General features: G+C 37.2%; 1 protein-coding gene across 5 annotated transcripts; it reads right to left on the bottom strand.

Moving 5' to 3' along the window:
• Nucleotides 1-830: 830 nt before the first annotated feature.
• On the bottom strand, nt 831-9,164 carry LOC131932678 (cobalamin trafficking protein CblD). 5 transcript variants are annotated; one of them, XM_059289631.1, is made up of 8 exons: nt 9,117-9,164; nt 6,306-6,357; nt 5,210-5,336; nt 3,623-3,846; nt 3,144-3,240; nt 2,363-2,499; nt 2,041-2,127; nt 831-1,391 (listed from the first exon to the last, which is right to left on the bottom strand). In XM_059289631.1, the coding sequence occupies exons 2-8, from the start codon at nt 6,315-6,317 to the stop codon at nt 1,194-1,196; spliced, it is 882 nt and encodes a 293-aa protein (XP_059145614.1). In that variant the 5' UTR covers nt 6,318-6,357; nt 9,117-9,164; the 3' UTR covers nt 831-1,193. The 5 variants fall into 5 exon arrangements, with proteins under 5 accessions (XP_059145614.1, XP_059145607.1, XP_059145611.1 ...); XM_059289624.1 differs by lacking the exon at nt 9,117-9,164 and adding an exon at nt 8,958-9,089; XM_059289628.1 differs by lacking the exon at nt 9,117-9,164 and adding an exon at nt 8,941-9,087.
• Nucleotides 9,165-18,404: the final 9,240 nt, after the last annotated feature.

The raw sequence follows: 18,404 nt of genomic DNA, 5'->3' as shown, positions 1-18,404 counted from the left end.
AAGCGTGACGTCATTTATAGATGACCCCTCCATCCCACTGACTTTCCCTATTCTCCTTTAGCCTGTCCAACCCCTGTTCCACCAATGTGATGACTTTGTGTCAGTCTACATTTTCTACCCAGCGTCTTATGTGGCTCCTACACCTCGAAACAATGAAGATTAAGATGTCATACTTTCAGGCTCTGTTGTGGCTGATTATGCAATTCTGGAGTGGCAATTTGTACCACTTATTGCCGATCAATGTTGCTGGAACCATTTGGGCAGATGACGTGCTCCATTTCCTGCCTCACCTCTTGTGCAGTGGGTATGCAAGTGTATGTCTAACCTTAAACAATATATTGTTTCGTGATAGTTTAGGATTATTCTAGACAGATAAAAGGAAAAAAGTAAGTATTTGTTGAGTGGTAAAAGTAATATCCACATTCTCACTTTAACTAGATAGCTGGCCAATGTGCAGATGTCATCACTCTTAGCCAAAGTTTGAAGTGCTCAACATAGCATATTTCAAATGTTGACCATTTGCAGACAGCATATTTCAGAAGTTGACTGGCCAATAACTGATAGTGCATAAGTACATTTGCTGACTAATGCAAGCATTGGCTGGGATGCCCTGGCCAATGTCCACTGTAGGCTACAGTGTGATGGTGTTGTAATTATCCTAGCTGGGGTTTTATTGTAATGTATTGATTACTTGTGTTTGTATAACAATGAGTCTGTTGTTAGGAGGGCAGGCACGAATGTGTGGTATGAGTGTGAGTACAAGTTTGTGTATGTGTGAATGTCAAAAAATGACTGGTGTTCAGGGGTTAATGAAAGGAAACAAAAATATGTTCAAAAAGAAATTTATTCCGTTGTATCAACATGACCACAACAATGAGAAATTCACAGGTAAACGGTTCCATGTACTGACCGGGCACATTCTCAGATTCACTGAGTTCTTCAAAGGTAACTCACTACGTTCTACAAGCTGGATTGCTCACAAGTCAACACACAACTCCACTTGAAACTTGAATGACAACTTGATGATGTTACTTATACACCCACCGCAGGCTTAAGAATGAATGTTGGCATCATTTTATAACCAAACTCTTTTTCTATGTATCTTTGGAAATGGTTGCCAGCTTTGTAATAATTATTTATTAGCATTGCGCCTGATTATCTATAAATACATGTGACATTCTAACCAACTAAAGTTAATGAGGGTAGCTCAGGTTCATCAGTATCGGGTGATTTAAAGGTGCATTTGTAAACAAAGAGCCAATATAAGAACGTGTTCCCCACACTGGATGACTGATGACCTTACAGCAGCCCAAATCACGAATGTCAAAACCAAGTTTCCTGTAACGTTCGTCTGTTTCAAACAATGTGAAGTTGGTGTGGGGGCTTTTAAACTGTGGACACAAGTAAACCAGAGCATCAAGCTACATCAAACATGTGAACTGTGACATCAAACTACAGTTGGATACATAGAACATGTGACATCAGACTACAGTTGGATACATAGAACATGTGACATCAGACTACAGTTGGATACATAGAACATGTGACATCAGACTACAGTTGGATACATAGAACATGTGACATCAAACTACAGTTGGATACATACAACATGTGACATCAAACTACAGTTGGATACATACAACATGTGACATCAAACTACAGTTGGATACATTGAACATGTGACATCAAACTACAGTTGGATACATAGAACATGTGACATCAAACTACAGTTGGATACATAGAACATGTGACATCAAACTACAGTTGGATACATAGAACATGTGACATCTAACTACAGTTGGATACATAGAACATGTGAACTGTGACATCAAACATCTGGATCATAATATGTGGAATGTTAAACCCAGTTTAAAGAATGAAGGTTTGTTTTTATATGACTTAATGAAATTGAAAATGTTTGGATAATGTATTGGCTTTTTTAACAGGTGCTCTTTGCAGTCAGCGTTAGGAAAAACAATGGAAATTTTTTTAAGTATTTTAAAAAATATAAGCAAATAAATGTTCACTAGCAACACCTACAGGTTTTCCAGATGATGGGTCAATAAAATCAGCCCAGAAGCCAGAGTCATCAAAAGCTTGACAAAGCTCAACAGCACCTTGGATGAACTAGATCCAAAACAAGAGTTGACCAGATTTTTAGCATATTTAGTTTACAATTTGGAGATTCATTTTTGACAACTAATTACTTTTTCTTTGTTCATACACTTTCCAAAAAAATGTAATTAAAAACACATTAACATTCATAATAATATATAAAATGTAACATAAATTGGAAAGATTTTTAACAAACATGAATGTAATGTAGCCATGGCCAAAAAAGGTTAGGGCTAAACCAGCATACCATTTCCAGAAGCTTCTCTCGCTCTTGCTCCACCTCTGAGGACCATATTGTCATATCATTTTCTGTCTTAAGTGATATCGTTATGATAACCAAGGTACCATCCATAATATTTCTCTGAGGGAATAGCTCCTTGAATTCTACACAAACAATTGAACATGTATGAAGTTTATGACCCAAACAATTGAACATGTATGAAGTTTATGACCCAAACAATTGAACATGAAAACTACAATTTTCAAAGAAATTTGCCACAACATTTTATTAAAGATAGTTCTATTTTGTTGTGTACAGACATGTACAAAAAATATATTTGTGTACAATAACTTGTGATCTTGTTACTTAAAGACTACATTTTTTTTTAAAGCTATCTTGCTACATATACATTTTGGGAATTGATTTAAGCTTTTAACTAAGTAAAATGTGTGTAATTTTGAAAGATTTAATATTATACTCCACAACTGGTTTTGATGGTGTTATTTCCCTTTCCTAAAGGCTGAAATAATTGAAGCACCTGGTGAACTACTAGTACCTAGAGCTATACAACATTCTGGTGAACTACTAGTACCTAGAGCTATACAACATTCTGGTGAACTACTAGTACCTAGAGCTATACAACATTCTGGTGAACTACTAGTACCTAGAGCTATACAACATTCTGGTGAACTACTAGTACCTAGAGCTATACAACATTCTGGTGAACTTTTAGTACCTAGAGCTATACAACATTCTGGTGAACTACTAGTACCTAGAGCTATACAATATTCTGGTGAACTATTAGTACCTTTCCTCAGCAAGGTGGGACAGTTGTGTGCTCTGTATTCAAGTTTGTCTGTACAAGTTGGCCCAGACATCTCTCTGTCTATAAAGTCAACATCAATCTAAGAGACAAACAGAGCTGTCTATAAAGTCAACATCAATCTAAGAGACAAACAGAGCTGTCTATAAAGTCAACATCAATCTAAGAGACAAACAGAGCTGTCTATAAAGTCAACATCAATCTAAGAGACAAACAGAGCTGTCTATAAAATCAACATCAATCTAAGAGACAAACAGAGCTGTCTATAAAGTCAACATCAATCTAAGAGACAAACAGAGCTGTCTATAAAGTCAACATCAATCTAAGAGACAAACAGAGCTGTCTATAAAGTCAACATCAATCTAAGAGACAAACAGAGCTGTCTATAAAGTCAACATCAATCTAAGAGACAAACAAATCTCTTTTCTAAAACTGCTTAGGAAGGGACCAAACTATTAACTAACCTCATCAATAGATGTTAAGAACTGCTCAGCTATATCACTGTGATGTAGAAACAATGTTTCTGGTAAGGCTGTATCGAGATCCAACACTGGCGACTCAACGGCCTTAACCTTGAACTGGTCTGTGACTTTCTTAGGGTTGACACAAGGCCCTACCTGACCTGGCAATAAAAACCTTTTGTCCTGCGGGCCCAGTAGTCCAAGTTTTTTGTCTGGCCACACAGTCTCTGGGGACAAGGTGGAAGCAGATTGTCAAATAACTACATGTAGCTACACAAAGGAAATAAACATGTCTAATAGCTAAAAGAACAAAATAGAAATAAACCTACATAGTTTAGGAACACCATGGACAGATTCCCATCTATACTATAAATGTGCTGGCTCATTACATGTTATCTAGTGATACATTTAAAAAAAATATGTGTTGTGAGTTTCTGTGTGACTGGTGTTCATTGGTATTGTTAGTCAGAGTTCACCACAAACACTTGGGTAGGGTTGGTTGTTTAGGTGTCATTTTTTATGCTAGTTTAGTGCACTTGTGGAGTTTACCCACAACTTGAGTAGTTACCCAAAGGTTACATGTCAATAGTTTACACACAACTGTGAGTAGTTACTCAAAGGTTACATGTGAATTTAAAAGACGTGTCAATTAGAGTTAGAGATTTGCTAGAGGTATTGTGATGACCATTTGTAGGGCAAATGTTGGACCTCTTGGTGTCACCAATTCCTTGTCACAGTTAGCCTGATGCTGTCCTGTCGCAGTTAGCCTGATGCTGTCCTGTCGCAGTTAGCCTGATGCTGTCCTGTCACAGTTAGCCTGATGCTGTCCTGTCACAGTTAGCCTGATGCTGTCCTGTCACATTTAGCCTGATGCTGTCCTGTCACAGTTAGCCTGATGCTGTCCTGTCACAGTTAGCCTGATGCTGTCCTGTCACAGTTAGCCTGATGCTGTCCTGTCGCAGTTAGCCTGATGCTGTCCTGTCACATTTAGCCTGATGCTGTCCTGTCACAGTTAGCCTGATGCTGTCCTGTCGCAGTTAGCCTGATGCTGTCCTGTCACAGTTAGCCTGGTGCTGTCCTGTAACAGTTAGCCTGATGCTGTCCTGTCACAGTTAGCCTGATGCTGTCCTGTCACAGTTAGCCTGATGCTGTCCTGTCGCAGTTAGCCTGATGCTGTCCTGTCGCAGTTAGCCTGATGCTGTCCTGTCAGTGTATGTCTCAAATTATTACCATGTACCCAGACTGTGAGTAATGTAGAGATTTCATTGAGAATTGATATAAATAACTTTTATTGCAAACCACTGATGTGTAACATCTGGAAAATGTAAATAAATTTCAGTTTGTACTGTTTCATTTTGTTAGTTTAATTGAAATTGGTTAGTTCAGGTTTTGTAAACCTTGTCCCAACACTGAAACACGGATGAGTGAATAACAGTACCTTGGTCCCACTTACATGTGTGATAAATGTGATAAAATGGATTTAGACAGATTGTAACTTGTATTTAACTACAACACTCCTAAGACATGATGAATAGATGAGAACGGATAGTAAGTTATGTTCAACTACAACAACTCAGATGAGTGACATACTTGCTGTATCTTCAGTCAGTTCAGGAAAATGATCTCGTATATCAGATGCTGAGGAGAAGGTCCTCCATCTAATTCTTGCTGCGTGAAAGCTAGGTAAATAAGCTACGGTTCTAGAACATTTTACAATCTGGAAAAAGTAGAGAAAATTATTCCACCTAAATTTAATGGGAATAAGAAACCAAGATTACACAGACCCATTCAAATCAGAGAATAACTCTAAAATAATAATTTGTAAACTTCCTGGCACAATAATAAGACACAAACACAGCTTATTGTATAGTAATATAATTACTCAAATGCTTCTGATCCATCTAGACATATTTTTTTCTTAAAATAAAATTGTGAATATTATTTTGTTTTCCAAATTAGCTTGATTTATATAGCAGTGTAATAGATAAGAAGAGACCAGTTTAAAGTACATTAACACTATTCACTGGGAAGAGCGTATCTTAAACATTTGTACTTTATCTAAGACAACAGCTGAAAATCTTATCACAGATCTCTCAACAGGCAATTTGTATTGAAATCAAGGCTTAACTTGAATTTAAGCTCAATGGTAATACACGAGTTACAGCCCACTCATACTTGTGTTCCATTCAAATATTGTATTAAATTGAGCCTACATTTAGTCTACATATTGCAATTGGCTAACAATCTTTTAATTTGCCAAAGAGAATAATTATTTTATGATTGGTTTCATTATTCTAGTGCACACACAAAAACACCAGTGGACCTTCTGTAGCCAACACACTTGAATTTTTAATGTTTTCACAACATTTAATGTAATAAATGAAGCACATTTATATAATGTGAAGGAGGTATGGGGTTGTTAGAGTTGGATGAACAGGGAAATACAACTGGTGTACAGATAGTTTTCAATCTCTAAATGAGGCTATACAAATGGTTTTAAATGAAGATGTAAAAAGTTATCTCCTCGCACTGATTTCCATAATTGATAAGGAAAATTACTTTTGGTCTAGAGGGTAGCCCTAGAAACATGAGGGGTAGTGATTTATGAACATTACATTTAAATGGGGCAGGAACTGGTAAAATTGTCACAATTCAAGTCATTTGAGCATTGCATAGTTAAACTCACTTTTGTCGCCATTACCGGTAAGTGACAGCAAATAATTTGACAATTATGTGATCTGTAGATGATAAAAGTATCTGATAACTGTAGAGCACAAGTTGTATAAATTAACAATCAGTAGTTATAACAATAATATTGTTTTGGATAGCAAATTAAAAGTGTCAAAAACCAAAACATGACAAATATGTTTAGTATTTCTAAAATCTAAAGTTGGATTGTCCTATACAAATAAATCTGTTCATTCATTTTTTAAATTCTAAATTGTTACATTTTGTTATGGGCATCAGGCATCTTTGCCTACTACTTGTAGTAAATAGTTGATTAGGCCTAATGGACTACTTGTAGTAAATAGTTGATTAGGCCTAATGGACTACATTTTTAAAATCAATTTATAATTACCATTAGGCTAATTTATTTACATCTACAAGCTAGTAAAATCTTGAAATTGAAGGGCTAATTTTTAATGTTTTAACCTTATTTTTGGCACTGACTTAAATGAAACTGCTATACGTAGTGTGATTGACAAAAAGTTTGAAACTTTCTTACTTTGGCATTGAGAAAGGTGTGACTGTTTTACTTTAAGTGTGATTAACAAAAAGCTTGGATCATAACAACCAAATTGGTCTCAGAGTGTGTGCCATTATTAGAATATACTAAGTTGTTCAAAAAAATACCTATATTTTCAACACTTTCAGGGCTCTACTTTTAATACTTAGATAAAGCCTTGTAAAGATATTGCTGAAAATACCAAATTTTTAGCATAGTAAGGTGTACGTCCACATGGGGGGGTCGTCGTCAAAAGTGGACGTGTGCAGACATGTATAGACAGGGGTCTAAAATTCCAAATTTTTGTAGACATCATAAATGGATGACCCCTTCTCTCATTGACAAAACAGAGCGAGCAAGCAGTCTGCCAAAGGTGGCCCATGTATGAAATGCATTTTTCTTGCTCGCTGATGGTTAATTTTAAAGAGATGACAGTTTTATAAAGAAAAATCTATTAGATACAAATCTTGATAAATATTTTATAGGCTACTCCACATTTAAATATTAATTACTATTAATTAGAGCCTAAAAATACTAAAAATAGTGAAAATAGCTCTATGTATTCTTGTCTTTTAAATCAAATAACTCTGAGATATCGCTTGACTCTTAAACCAGCTTATGTGGCTCATAAACTTTAAAGTATTAATTTAACACACATCACAATTAACTGGTAATAATTTATGGGGTTAATGAGATATGTTCGTGGGCAAACGATCACCCCCAATAATGCCATTTTATTATAATCTTGTTTAGTGAAAACGAGGCGCGGGAAAATGTGTGCTGCGCAAGAATCCAATCATTTGGCTAGATTTATGACTGTTTTTTTATGTCACACCTAAAAATAGAATGTTTACACTTTCTTCGTTGATGATCGTTATTTTTTAAACTGAAAGTATGTTTGCGAGCAGGATTTGCTATATAAAAAGCGGCCATCTGTAAGAGTGGCTTCCCCAGAATCTTGCGCTATGAGTTTACAAAAAAAAAATAAACAAGATCGCTGCTATAGTAAATGAACATGGTTGCATCTGTTGGAAACATTGCTAGTCTTCATTTATTACTGAAAAGTTTTCATTGAATTGTTTAAGAACAGGTACATAAATGAAACAAGGAAACATTTTTGTATTTTTCAAAACATATATCCTCCTCAAAATGTAAAATAATTATTAAAATTTAAGGAGTCACCTGTTTTTCACATTACTAGTCGTGGTTGATTTTACGCACCTAAAATGATAAATCACCCAAGTTTTTTTTCCTTCTGTCAAGTTCAGTGAAGGGTGCCACAGGCTGACCTGACTTTGGAATTTTTTTCAGTAATAATGACTTTGCACAGAAAGTTAAAATATGCTAAATTGGCTTAGTTTACTAGTGTGCTAGCTATTACTACTATTAGTATTATTGATACATTTTTAATTAAAAAATCATTCTGTAATTCTCATCAAAAAGCCTAGTAGTAGAATCTAGGGTAATCTATCGTTTTAGGTACGTAAAATCGTCCGCGACTAGTAATGTGAAAAACAGGTGACTCCTCACATTTTAATAATTATTTCACATTTTGAGGAAGATTTATGTTTTGAAAAATACAAAAATGTTTCCTTGTTTCATTTATGTACCCTTTTTTAAACAATTGAATTAAAACTTTTCAGTAATAAATAAATGACAACCAGCGATGTTTCCAACAGATGCAACCATGCTCATTTACTATAGCAGCCATCTTGTTAAAGTTTTATTTTTATAGACTTATAGCGCGAGATTCAGGCGGAAGTCACTCTATTTTACAAATGGCTGCTGTTTATATAGCAAATCTTGCTTGCAGACACTGCTGTTTAAAGTTAATTTCTGGCCTATATAATATATTGATATATTTAGCCATTGATTTAGGTTTATTATTCATTTATCTATAATATTTGACACAAACATATCACAATATACGTCTATTACAGCCTTGACAATGAGGTAACGTTTTCGTACATTAATAGCCGCGGGCGATTTTACGTACCCAAAACGATAGATTACCGAATCTAGTAGTTACTCCTAGATCTAGACTAGTAATAATAGAAATGGAGAAACAAAATCAAATGGGCTGCCTTGTCCTTACCTACCTACATTACTTACTAGATCTACATTGACATTAGGCCTAAACCTCTTCAATTTTATTAAATAGAATCTAGACTAGATTAGATTTATTACACACAGGTTACTTCTAACTTCTAGATCTAGGATCTAGAATCTAGATTCTATCATATTAACAAAGTTGAGGGCACATAGAACGACCTGGAAGTATTTTTAGTTTTATTACAGCAAAGACTGTACTATACCAAAACAAAATAGACCACGTAAAGCGCGCAGTTGAATTGCGCTATAATAATTATATATTTAACGTTTTGTTTTGGATTGCATTTTTCCAAGGGTGTGGGGAAATTGCGAAACGCGAAAAGCGAAATGGCGAGGCGGGAAAATGCGAGAAGGTAATGCGAGACATACCTGCGGAATTATGGGGAAATAGCGAGACACTTTTTGCGAAAAAAAAATGTTTCTTTTTTTTTTCCATCTTTATTTATTTAAATTATTTTTTTTTGTTTTAAAATAAACAAGCATTTAGCCATACCCTTTAACACGAGTGTTGTATGTTGTTATTTTTTATCTAGATACTAAGAAGATAGATAGATCTATATCTAGATCTATTTAAAAATCCTAACATCGTTGCTGTGCTATCTGTCATCGCCCGCTCTTGTTAGCGAGAGGAAAATCCCGTCTCAGTCAGCAGGAGAGATATTTTGCAACATCTATTTATGGATTTTTGTACTTGCAAAAAGTGTAAAAGTATAAACAATTCTAAAAAGTGCAATTTTTTTTATTAAGTAATTTTAATTACAAACAAAATTTACAAACAAAATCTTCTGAAACACTCCTTAAACACACCTCGTGACACCATCTTTCACACATAGTACACCCAACCCAGTTCATTAGACTCCCATTTATACATTTTTCTTTTGCTACTTCTTCCAATCCACATTCACAACATTTCACATTCTCATCACAGTTGACCTCCTCGTTCATCACACAAACAACACTGGCACCCATGTTCTCATCATCATCATCCGCACGCTCAACTTCTGTTTTCCGTTTTTTATAATTTGTATTTTTTATCTGTAATTTTGGCAATGTCTTGCTCATTGTTGTCACCAGCAGTTGAGTTTTTTTGAAACATCGATATTTTCCCAAAATCTTGTCTAAGTTTGGTCAAAATAGAGAATTTTAATCAATTCATATTACAATGTATTAAAACAGTTTTCTAAAACGCGAAAAAACGTCTAAAATTATTTTTCTAACATTGCTTTTTTATAGTGTGACTTCACATCTAACCCCCCCCTCCTCCCCCTCATCACACATCGTCATAAAATTACAGACCCCCCCCCTACGAGTGTGACGTCATTTATGGAAAACCCCAAATAACACCACCACAAAAACCAAAAAATTCAGATAAGTTCAACTTGGTTTTAAAAATATTTGAAGTAGGCCCATAGCTTACGATATAGCACGAGCAACTGACGTGTGACGTCACTTTATTTTGTTGTATCCAAATGATGTAGGCATTTCCTTGTGCTTAGATTTATATGGTAAAAAAAGCTAGAAAAAAATCGTAGGCGGCGGCTATAATACAAAATTTCTATGCAACAATAGAAAATATGTTTGCGGCGGCAGCGGATCCGGGCACGGCGATCTTCAAAGACGGTAAATCAGGCGGCCTCGGCGTTCCACACAAAAGACAGAAGTTGATCTATCGTCGGCGGTATTCCGTCGGTTTCGAACAAGGTGGTATTCTAAGTCGACACAAAAGATGGGGGGAGTTGACAAATCATCAGTATGTCTAGCGACGGAAAAATCGGAAGTTTTAACAATGTAAACGAAACGTCTTTGAAGTCTGGACCAAATACCATTGAAAATCGGGTGCGGTAAATTTTTCGCAGAAATCTTCGCATTTCAACACCACCCAGCGTACGTATCGGCTTGTGGTAAAATGCGAGACAAAAAAGTCACGTGACCGACTGTTTTCGCGCCCTTCTCGCATTTTCCCGCCTCGCCATTTCGCTTTTCGCGTCTCGCAATTTCCCCACACCCTTTTTCTAAACAATCCTGTATACTAGCGATCCCGTCCCGCCCGCTGCTGCGGGCTGATGCAATACTTTAAGAAGATTGCAACAAATTCAATGCGTTAGGCTACCAAACGTAACCTTGTTTTCTAAAACTGAGTTATTTAAATTTAAAGAAAGCAGGCGCTATATTTCTTAGATCTGATATGTTTTGGCGCTGGTTTGTACACGCTACCTCCCAGATGCCCCATTACGTGCTGTATAAAAGTCCTCTCTGAGGTAGACAACCTTCGGCGACGCCCCATGTGTCAGGGGGGTCGGGGGGCGCTCAGGTGAGCCACCGATTTCACTACCGCAGGGGCTCCTGGTACGGCCCCTGGTTCGGATTAATCATTGAATGGCATGTGCCACCGAGTCCATATCGTATTTATTTAAAATAAATGTAGGCACCATAGTGCTTGCGGGGGACCCCAGGACGCCAAATCGCAGCCCCTCCAAAACAGAATTATTTTTTTCGCAGAAACCTTCCTGTAAGTATTCTCTTAATTTTTTAGAACTGTAGGCTTTATTTTTATTACAGACTTTTTATGGACAAAGGGAAAAAACCCAAGTTAATATATTTTGCAAAACAATCTAAGCACAGTTAATTCCCCTGATTTCTTAAAATTCAATAATATTCCTTTTTTTTATGGAGCCCTCGGCGGGTCCTTGTGAGTCAATGTGAGCCACCGGGAACCAAAATTGCCGGGAGTATTCTCATCAATTCCCCAAAGTTTGATGTTGATAATAATGCATTAAGGACACACACACACAAAACTACATACTTTCACACACACATACATATATACATATATTACTATTAAACATGCACTGTCTAAAAATACCGAGGGGGAGAAAAGGGGTGACAGCAACTACAAAATAAAAAGTTGTGTTGAATAATCAACAATCGGTGGAGGGGGGGGTGACACCAAATCTAATAATTTACTCTAAAAGCTATGTTCTTTTAACTTTGAATTAATGGGAGGATTCATGTAATATGTACACAAATTGAAGTCATTAGGAGAAAAAAAAATCTGAAAGAAAAACAGATGGGGGTGGCACCAATCGCAACGATCACAGACAAACAATTTACTGATGGGAACAAAATACACCCTCCACCCAAGTGGATTGGGGCGACACTATATTGGAAATTTGAAAATCAACCTATCATTTGATGCTTTGGCGTGACTGCAAAGTAACGTTTCGATACTTAATTCCTTATCATAGTCCTTTGTTTGCGAAAGTGTGTGTATAAATTTGATTGTGCAAGTTGACTTCAATAATGTCGCCTTATATCGATATTAGACATTATATTCATATTTTTAAAAATGGTGTCTAACGAACTAGTCACACCCAGAGGCGTAGCGACCCTTCCCAGCGCCCGGGGACAAACTTTTCGATTTGCACCCCCCCCCCCCCCATTCGAGATTTTGATTTGCAACCCCCCCCCCTCAAACTTTTGATTTGCACCCCCCCCCCCCTCGAGATTTTGATTTGGGCGGCCTACTAATGTGGTCCTACTTTGGGAAAGTATATTAGCGGCCTTAACTTTATAATTCAAGCTATTGTTAATTTTCCTGACAGCTGTGAAGGGTTTTAAGTTGTATGCAATTGTATTACAGGCATAGATGAAATCAGCTAGCACAAAACGACATAAGTCCACCTTTGAATATGCCCGAATATGCCCGATTCCCTGATAGGCTAATGATGGAGTTGAAAGCAAATATTTTACTGGGGATGGGAATGTCCACTCATTTTATTTAAAAACTATGTCAATGACCTAACTTAAAACGTAAGCCTAAAGCCTCTGCTTATTTCTTCTTCTTCGTTCTTAATTTTAGTGTTGGAAGAGATCCCCTCCAACACTACGTGTAAACTGTTTATGAGCCATTTGACTCAAATTTCAGCCTGCTTTTCTTTTTGGATTTGCTACCATAGCCTTTGTTCGCAGGATCGGCTGGTGGTTGTCCCCAGCTAATGAGCCTCATCTGCCCATGAACTTTACCGACTCGACCACGCCAACCCGTATCTGCTTACGAGTGGAACCTATTTTACAATGAAAACATGATTTTAAAATCATCGTTAAATCCTTTACATCGGTTAAAGTTCAGCTAGCAACCCTTTACTTTCACAGCAAAGCATATTTTTAAAATTTTATTTTTAGTGCATTTTATAAAGCTTGTTATAATTCAAGTGTTTATCATGTTGTAACTCGGTTAACACTAAAATCCAGCAGTATTGACGTTATTTATGGAGGCAGCCTAACCTGAAGCCTGCTATTTTTAAATGAATTGATCTCTACCCAGAGCAAGTCTACCGCCCCCCCCCCCCCTCCCTCACAAAATAAAAAATACACCAAATTAATGTAGACAATTTATAGCCAGCGTTAGCCCCCATCCACAGGTAATGTAGACAATTTATAGCCAGCGTTAGCCCCCATCCACAGGTAATGTAGACAATTTATAGCCAGCGTTAGCCCCCATCCTCAGGTAATGTAGACAATTTATAGCCAGCGTTAGCCCCCATCCACAGGTAATGTAGACAATTTATAGCCAGCGTTAGCCCCCATCCACAGGTAATGTAGACAATTTATAGCCAGCGTTAGCCCCCATCCACAGGTAATGTAGACAATTTATAGCCAGCGTTAGCCCCCATCCACAGGTAATGTAGACAATTTATAGCCAGCGTTAGCCCCCATCCACAGGTAATGTAAGGAGCGAAATTTCTTCTTGCTCTCCCCGAGTAAATTGTATGAAAGAAACCCTCACACATACACCCACATGCTGCAGACACACCCACATATTCCAATGTTCCAATCATAATCATAAAGCGACACGAACACATCCCCGCCAATGGCTGTAATTTAACCACTTTTATCTTGTGGGCCCATGTGTGTGTGTGAGGAGGGGGGGGGGGGGTAATACACTTAATGCCTCGGCCACAACATAGGCTACATTTAAAACTAGATGGTAATTTTATTTGATGTTAGCTTACGTTGTCAAGGGGGCTCACGTGAATTCGATTAGTTGATTTGCTACCATGGATTATTACTGAGTTTGGATCATAGCCAAGGGAATCTGCGAATAGCAGATACGTATCTGTAGAGAGCGGTCTGTTTTAATTATGCGACCATTTCCAGGAGATTGGCGATGTTTCTGAAAACAAATTCAACTAAAAATGTAAAACTGTTTCCACTACAAAACTTAATTCGGCTTTCAAAATTACAATCTTTAGCGTTCAATAGTCATATCTAGATGTATACTTGACTTGAAATATCACATATTACAATTAGACCTACATAACAAATCTTAATTGATACTGTATTATATCGATAATTGTTATGCCTATTGTATTCAGTAACATTCGAATCATTTCCTTTTGTGTGGTTCACTCCATCTCAGCATGTTGATCTCAGCTTATAACTAGTTTATAACTGACGAGCCGACCGGCGGCATATCATACGCGGCTATTTTATTTTCTACTTTTCAGTAATTCATAATTTGTGAATTCGACAGTACCAATGCTGCCACTGAATATATTTGCTTTCAAACACTATCAGTAGGTCGTTAAGGACGATACTACCCCCACCCTCCTTTCCCCCAACCACTACCCTACCCCCCCCCCCCCCCGTGAAAGCAGCCTCCTCTTAGTCACCTTCCCTAAGCAGTGTTTCTTCCAGACTTTTTTCTCCGGGGGGGGCACTTGAAATCTTCGGGGGGGCGGTAAACTTTCTTCGGGGGGGGGGGCGGACACTGTTAAAAGTATATATTTTCTATATAAATTATATAAATTTCATTTCGTTCGGGGGGGGGGCGGTAAAAAATTTTCGGGGGGGCTTAGCCCCCCCCCCGAAGAGATGCCTGGAAGAAACTCTGTCCCTAAGTTTAAAATCGTTTCAAACTAAATTATCTGCCCCTAATAGCCGTCACTAAACCCGGCTCTACGATTGTAAACCATTAGCGTGAACCACAGCTCACCAGACCATGTAGGGGAGGTAGGGAGCGCGCTTAAGCTTGGTGTTTTCTAGCGTCTCAACGAAGAGAATTATATATATATATATATATATATATATATATATATATATATATATATATATATATATATATATATATATATATATATATATATATATAGTGTAATATCTTCCACCGTGCGGCGTCAAAACATCTCGTGACAAAAGGGCCCCCGCCAATAGATTACCTACAATAAGTTTTCCGGTGAAGCGGCCCCATTTTGATCATTAGCCAACACCCCTATTTAATAAAACGTAAGTTGCTCTTGGTCGGCATACCTTATTACAAAACTTTTAATCAACTGGCTTCCTTGTCAAGTCTGTCGTTCTCATGGGTGGAAACTAGCGAGAGAAATTTCAATCACTGCTAAATGACCGATTTGTTTCAAACTTGGCACATAGGTCAAGATACAATGACAATGCAATGTGACATCAAATTTGACTTAATTGGATGTTTAATTAATTCATAATCTGTGAATTCAACACTACCAATGCTGCGACTGAAAATATTTTGCTTTAAAACACTATCAGTAGCTCTTGAAGGACGGTTTTCATTCATTATTTTTCTGAGGTACACGATATACCCACTAATAAGTAGGCCTATGGCTAATTTTTTGCTTTCGTCGCTCGCTTTACCGCGATATCTTTTCACAGTATGAAGAGAAAGCCTTTTGGTTATCAGCTAGACCTTCGATTACTCTAAATAATTAATGTTTGATTTTTACGAGCGATGGCGAAATAGGGTTTTCAGAAGAGCCCTTAACAGATGGAGAATGTAGACCCTAATTATATCTTAAAGCAGGCGGTCGATTTTTACTTAATTAGTAATTAGTTAACAATTTAAAAGGCAGTCGCTTGATAGCACATCATAGTGACAGTATGCCTATAAATAACATTTAGTTCAATTTAGCTAACTATTGAACTGTTATGCAAAAAAAAAAAAAACACATTTAAGCAAAAAGGTCGATTTTTATATCGTCACACCTCTACAGGAATGCAATGGTCGAACTGTGTCCAACTGTAACTGAACTGTTGTCTATTATAGCTGTAACGTCTAACTGTGGCGTAGCCAGGATCGTCTCGGAGGGGGGGGGGGGGGGGAGTGGGTAAAGAATTAGACGTGTGTGTGTGTGTGTAAAGCAGTGGCGGCTGATGACTCGTGGGTGCCTTCGGCTAACCAGGAAACCCAGTATTTTAATATATTGTCTTATATTATAACATGTAGCCAATGTACAACATCCTAAAAAAATTAGACTTTAAATTTTATTATAACATGTAACAAATTCAGAAAACGCAACAAACAGATTAAAGGACATTTAAAATTATTGAACTACAAACGAAGTTCCAGTCTTTTTGGACCTTTGGCTAATTTACCAAGAGTCTCATCCGACTGAATTACAAAGGATTTCTCGGTCACTATTTAATAATCCCACACCGGTGTGTCTATCCTCGCAGATAGCATTTCGCAGGTACGTTTTTTAGTCGGCGTAGAGGGAGTCAGAGTGAACTGAAACAAATATAAAAACCTTTATGGTAACAGGCTTTTAAATACTTTAAAGATAAGAAAATAAAGCAAACTGCTTTCTTTAATTAAAGCGTTTGTCGCTAAAATATGCATGAGAACTCATGAGTGACCACAGCTTTTATTAAAGAAAGCAACTTTGTTTAAAAGCGTGTTATGAAGTGTTAAGAATTTGGAGATAACTCTAAGAGAACCCTTAAACTAATTGCTCCTTAAGGTTGAATCTTTGTTGAAGAAGTTGTTTTACAATGCCAGGATGACATATTTTCCAGTACATCAACAATAGCTTTTTGAAGTTGTACAAAAACGTTGACGGACTCATGACGTTCAATACATCGTGTAGCGAGATGCTGAAGCTTAAAGGGTTAATTTCTCTGTTGAATATGAAAGCAAAGATTGTCGTTTTGGTGTGTTAAAAACCGTTGCATGCGCTATCAAGGATTCTCATACAGCAGGCAGTTCAATGGCATCAGAAAGAGCTAGATTTAGACTGTGAGATGCGCAATGCACGTAAATATCCAAATCAAATTTCTCAGCAACATATTGTTGTTCCCCATGAAGTCGACCACTCATTGCTGTGACACCATCATATCATAAAATTACAATATATACGCAAATTTGGAAGACTGTCTGTTAAACAGTTGCAAGTCATTTGCTCTATTTACACTATAAACTGTACTATATCTTACCTTATTTTCTTACCGTTATTAAAGTAGCGAACACATAACGAAAATTGCTCCGTGCCAGCTATATCACTAGTTTCATCGCCTAAGACAGGGGTCGGCAACCTTTTGAAGCGGAAGAGCCAAAAGTTACAATTTTCAAAATTTCCCTGGTTTTAAAGAGCCACTAACATTTTTTAAATTTCAAATATTTAATTTTTTATTAAGATTATTAGTATTTGTTCAAGGAGCTGGAGAGCCGCATCTTGATATCAAAAGAGCCGTATGCGGTTCGCGAGCCGCAGGTTGCAGACCCCTGGCCTAAGACAGACTTTAATTTGACAGAAATAATTTTCGCAACAATCTTTTGAATGATTAATTTGTTGCACACATTTATAATTTCAATTTTGAATTATGAGACGTATGTATCTTGCGTTTTAATGAATTTTCTAGATGATGTTGTCTCTGCCCATAGCTCTGTATTGCAAAAGAGCTCGAACATTTCCATTATTTTATCAGGATCCCTGTGCCCCTTAAGTGCAAGACCTTGTCGGCTAGAAAAAAATTATTTAAATTAATATAGCTAGCCTAAAACGAATTTCTAAATGTGTTGACTCGATGATAAGTTTGAGGCTATGTTAATCTATATACCATTCTCTACGTCGCCCAACCATGCTGGACACCACCCCTCCCTCGCTCTCCAGGCATGTGCAACAAACCATATCGCTATCACCCCAGCCCCACCATCCTGGTGAGCTGTGGTTCACGCCGCATGTTTACAATAGTAGAGGAGAGTCGAATTAGTGATGGCTATTAGGGGCAGATAATTTAATTTTTAAACGATTTGAAACTAAGGGGAGGTAACAAGTTCTCCTTGATCTTTTCATTGTCGTCTATAAACTGTAGTCACGGACGGCTACTTTCGCGGGAGCGGGGGGGGGGGGGGGGAGGATAATCGTGCTTCACTAAATAAATGCATATGCTAAGTCGCGGGTCGACTCGCATTTAATAATAGGTTCAGTTGTTTATTTCCATAAAACGGATTTACCATTTTTCGAAAGTAAAATTGCTATTTAATGATACTCACGTAATTTGGAGTTAGCCAACCAGTTCCACATATGCCACAATGAATACTGAAACTTCAAATTTCTTTGTCCGCTTGCTGGAAATTTCAAAAGTTCATCGGGACGCTTTTTATTTCATAAGAAATAAAATAAAATAGGCCTACATATA

This window comes from Physella acuta, unplaced genomic scaffold, assembly GCF_028476545.2.
Source record: "Physella acuta isolate Inbredline_101_S28 unplaced genomic scaffold, ASM2847654v3 ptg000105l, whole genome shotgun sequence".
NCBI classification, from domain to species: Eukaryota; Metazoa; Mollusca; class Gastropoda; family Physidae; genus Physella; species Physella acuta.
This window is presented reverse-complemented; position numbering and strand designations above follow the sequence as displayed.